The sequence below is a fragment of the Buceros rhinoceros genome, unplaced genomic scaffold (assembly GCF_000710305.1).
Source record: "Buceros rhinoceros silvestris isolate BGI_N320 unplaced genomic scaffold, ASM71030v1 scaffold29750, whole genome shotgun sequence".
NCBI classification, from domain to species: domain Eukaryota; kingdom Metazoa; phylum Chordata; class Aves; order Bucerotiformes; family Bucerotidae; genus Buceros; species Buceros rhinoceros.
In genome coordinates this window covers 9,869-14,060 of record NW_010390650.1, presented here as the reverse complement: position 1 = coordinate 14,060, position 4,192 = coordinate 9,869, and the positions used below count along the sequence as shown (strand labels likewise).

The 4,192-nt window shown below is 52.8% G+C and overlaps 1 protein-coding gene across 2 annotated transcripts in view; it reads right to left on the bottom strand.

Moving 5' to 3' along the window:
- The window catches only part of PTPN6 (protein tyrosine phosphatase, non-receptor type 6), a 14,382-nt gene that overhangs the window by 1,900 nt on the left and 8,290 nt on the right, over positions 1-4,192 (bottom strand). For both annotated transcript variants that reach the window (XM_010138610.1, XM_010138618.1), the window contains exons 4-11: positions 3,188-3,410; positions 2,378-2,494; positions 2,102-2,215; positions 1,593-1,689; positions 1,084-1,163; positions 843-992; positions 594-725; positions 163-317 (exon numbers count right to left, since the gene is read on the bottom strand). In XM_010138610.1, the coding sequence (XP_010136912.1) occupies positions 163-317; positions 594-725; positions 843-992; positions 1,084-1,163; positions 1,593-1,689; positions 2,102-2,215; positions 2,378-2,494; positions 3,188-3,410 (1,068 nt within the window). The remainder of the gene's footprint in view (positions 1-162; positions 318-593; positions 726-842; positions 993-1,083; positions 1,164-1,592; positions 1,690-2,101; positions 2,216-2,377; positions 2,495-3,187; positions 3,411-4,192) is intronic.

The window sequence follows — 4,192 nt, the reverse complement described above, 5'->3', positions numbered from 1 at the left end:
CAGTTTGGTTTGGGGACATCAAAGAGGAAAAAGCAAATACCAGGGCTGGCATATACCTCATTGGCAGGTCCTGGGGAACAGCTGGTGCAGCAGGACAGACTTCCTAAACCTCACCCTAGATAAGGGATGGGGAACGCTTCAAATCACAGCCGCTGTACCAACCTGCAGTGCACCAGAATAGGCCCTGCGCCTGGGATGCTCTCTTGCTTCTGGTTTATTTGGTCAAGGAAGTTGAGCACTCCTCCTGGCTCGCTGGGTACACCGTGGTCAGGCCAGCTCAGGTACTGGTAGTGCCAGATCTCACGCACAGCCTTACCCTGACAATAACAAAACAACTCACTGGTAAAACTGCAACCCACTCCCCTCCCCGGCCTCTGTCCCGGGGAGAGCTGGATCTGAAGCCAAAGGTCTCTGTCTCCTGCACACGTGATTCCACCAGTGTGGCTGCAGCACAAGACAGGTGGGAACAACAACCCCAAGAACAATAAATACAACAGCAGCATCACCACAGCACCCAGCGGTTTCCAGCCTCGGACACAGAGCAACTGCTAGACCCCCAGGCTCGATGACAGCCCTCGACCAGGCACACTTACGTTATCCACTGGACACACGCAGAGGTGCCGGAGTTTGTACTCCAACGCCTCATGCTCCCCAGCGTTCTCCACAAGGTAGGGACCGTATTCCTTTGTGCTGCCCACCTCTGGCCAGTAGGGCACACATTTGTTCTGTGTGGGCAGAAAGGCCACGGTGAGGACGGGCAGAGGGCAGGAAAGAGGGAAAAAGCAGAGCAGTGGTTGAAGGGGAAAAGGGCAGCTCTGAGACACCTACAAACCGCGACTTACCCGCCCTTTCTCTACCTCCCGTGTAGTCATCACGATAATGCGCGTGTTCTCCTGCCATACCATTTGCCAGAAGTCATTGACTGTGGAATCCAGGCAACCCTGGCTAGCAATGTAGGTCTTGGTGCGCTCATCTGGGCTGATGAGGTTGTTCTGAGCGTGGACAGGGGAAGATCAGGAGGGCTGCAGGAGCAGGCAGGCCTTTCCCCATTTTGGGCATAGAGCCACCTCTCCAGAGTCTCACCTTGACATAGTTGGCATTGATATAGTCAGATCCGGGTATATTTGGGTCCCTTCCTTGGAGGATGACTCTGGAGTGATCAACTGGGGGTGCAGTGAAGGAATAAACTGAGCAATGACATACTCTGTGCCAAGCCACGCCGAGCTCCTTCACTACCTCACGCCACTCATTCAGGCTACCCAGTGCATGCAGCACGTCCCGTATTTTCATCTCTCCTGCTCGGGGGTCAGACCAATCTCACCCTGTCCTCCCATCTCACTACCCTGTGATGGACCATCAGAAGCTAATGAGTCTGATGCAACCCTCCCTCCTTCCTTTAAGGACTGGAAAAGGCTGGGACCTATCCCCTCCTTTCTGAGATCCTCAGTGCCACACCCCTTGTAACCCACGCTCGAGGACAGAGTGGGCTGAGGCAGGGCAGGGATGACTTCATTGCCTGGCTGTGTCTACTTGGGGGGGTTTTTTGGGGGGTTTGGTTTTTTTGCTTTTTTATATGGAGAAGCAAGACTTACAGGGCAGGATGTTCTTGTATCGGTTCTTGCTCTTGTTTTCAGGTCTCTGACCCTCATGACGGTCAAACAGCTGCTTGGCTTCCTGTTTTTGCAGACTCTGAGAGCAGAAGAAAGAATAGTCATGGCAAGGTCACAACGTACAACAGGGGAGGTTGGGACTCAGAGGAACAGTGGTGACTCTGGGGACACGTGGGTATGCCTGTGCACGAGCAGAGAAGTGAAAAGCAAACCTAGACCTGAAAAGTCCAAAGATCATGCCCTTACTGTCTTGATGATTCGTTCTCCCCACCACGAAAAAGCACATTTCCACCTCACTGGCTTCGCTTAAAGATGATACTCACTCCCGAGAGGAATAGGTTCCAAACAGAGAGTTCTTTCAGAGGTAAGTTATCAAGAATTTACAAGACACCTGAGAAATCTGTGTCCAGGAACAAGTCAAGGATGGAGAATGAGGTAGTGCACAGGGACTTCCCAAAAAGCCAGAATAATGTCCCCCAGCAGTTTCTTACATCAAATTCCTCCCAGAATCCAGCCTTGGATGTCTCCTCAGATTGACTCTTCTTGTTCAGTTCCTGCACTCTATTCTCAATGTCAGCAGCATTCACCCTTGTAGCGTAGAAGGGCTGGGGATGGGAAAACACAACGGGTTGGCACGAGAGAGACGCACTGCTGGAGAAGAAAGTCTCCTCTACGTGGAGAAAAGGATGAGAGAGACACAAAGCAGAAACAAGCAGCAAGTGGGTCCCTCCAGAGGATCCCTAGGAAACAGAGGAAACGGGATTTACCTGCTTCAGGTACACGAAGGAGCCAGACACCTCCTCAATTCCAGTCTTCTTGAAGTGTTCCACCAGATCTGCCAAGCTGTCAAACATTTCAGCACCTCCAACCGTGTACTGCCCGTTCTAAACAGAGGAAGAACGCGTCACATCCCGCTCACACCGTTCCTACAGACAGAGCTGGGAACACTTAGGGAAAAGCTAACCCTGGAGTGCAAAGCCATAGGCACCACCCCGTGCCGTCTAGAAAAGAGCTTCCTCTGACAGGGAGGTCAAAGGTGGTTTGCCCCGAGAACACAAAGTTCACAGCCTGGTGAACTGGCTCCGGTTCTTAGTGGGTGGAAGCCCAGAGAAGGTACCTTGCCCTCAGCTCTCATTTAAGGTCCGTTGCTTTCTGCCCTTGGAGTCTCCCTCCACTCTCTGCATCATCCCACATGAAAGAAACAGGAGAACTCGTGACAACCAGGTTGGTAACATCCTTTAGACTAAGTGTGGAAGCCTCACAGATGCCTCTCCTCCCCCAAGAGCTTTTAACTCTTTTGATGACCTTGTAACTAGATGGTGAATCCTCTTCTCTCTTTCACCACAAACTCCCTGTCCAGGAGTTCTCGACTGACACTGAGCCCTGTTTCCTCCCGTGTCTGAGCACCCAGCACTGCCCATGGTCACCCAGGCTGGGGCAAGGACATAAGGAACCAGCACTTTTATCCAAATTCTCAGACTGCTGGTGGTACCAAGCTGACAGACCCCATGCTTTTGAGGACATGAGCAGCAGAGATCTCTTCCACTCCCTTTCCTTTTGCTCTCCCAACGGCTCACCTCACACATGATCTTGATGTGTGTGACCCTGAGCTGGGCCCCAGCACCACTGGTTGCCCCAGCTGGTGCAGCATCAGACCCAGGTTTAAGCCGGTCAGTGAGGACGGACAAGACAAAATCCCCAGGTTTGCTGAGGCTCTCCCGCACCAAGAAGGTCCAAGGGGTGGCTTTGGCCTGGAGAAGTGACTCAGCTGCAGAGCCTGACAGATGCCCATGGTACCACCTAGGAACAGACAGGAGAGAGTCAGAAGAGACTTGGAGATGCCCTTGAGCTGGTAAGTGAAGGGCAGCAACACTGGGAAAGGGGGCGGGAGGAAGAAAGGGAAGAAGGGACAGCGGAGAGGGAAAAGATTAAGGGAAGGAAACCAAGGGAAGAGCAGGGTCTTGGGAAAAGCAGATGAACAGGGAGCAGAGGCAAGAACAGAAAAAGGGCAAGGGATGAGGTGGAGGCAGGAGGGAGCTGGGGAGCAGAATGCTGGTACCAGAGGACAGAGCAGGAAAGCACCAAGTGTGATCCACTTGCGCGATACACACAAGCAGAGGTAAGCGACGCTTGCTGACAACCGGCTGGGGGAGGGTTGTCTGTGGTTTCCAGCACCTCCCAGCCCAGCATTTCGGGGATTCTCACCTTACTGCCGCAAGGTTCTTTGGAAACTCAAACACCAGGGAAACAAAACCAAACCTCCAGTGAGTCAGAAACTCTCCCATCAGATTAAGCAGCGCCCGGATGGCCGTGTTGAGATCAGATTCATTAAAGGTCCATACCAGCGACCCCTCTTTCTAAAACACAGTGTCACCTCTTCAGTCAGAGGATAATTCCCTTTCTCTGGGCACATGACACTGCAGCAATCGGCCCAGCCTTGGGAGTGAACACCGGCAGCCACCTGGAGCTCACCTTCTGCTCCTGGTACTTACCACTCTTGTCGATCTGTGTGCATAGTCCTGTCCTCAATTCAAACACCCGCTCAGCAGCTCCTTCTCTCCTCTCAGCACAAGGTGAAGAGC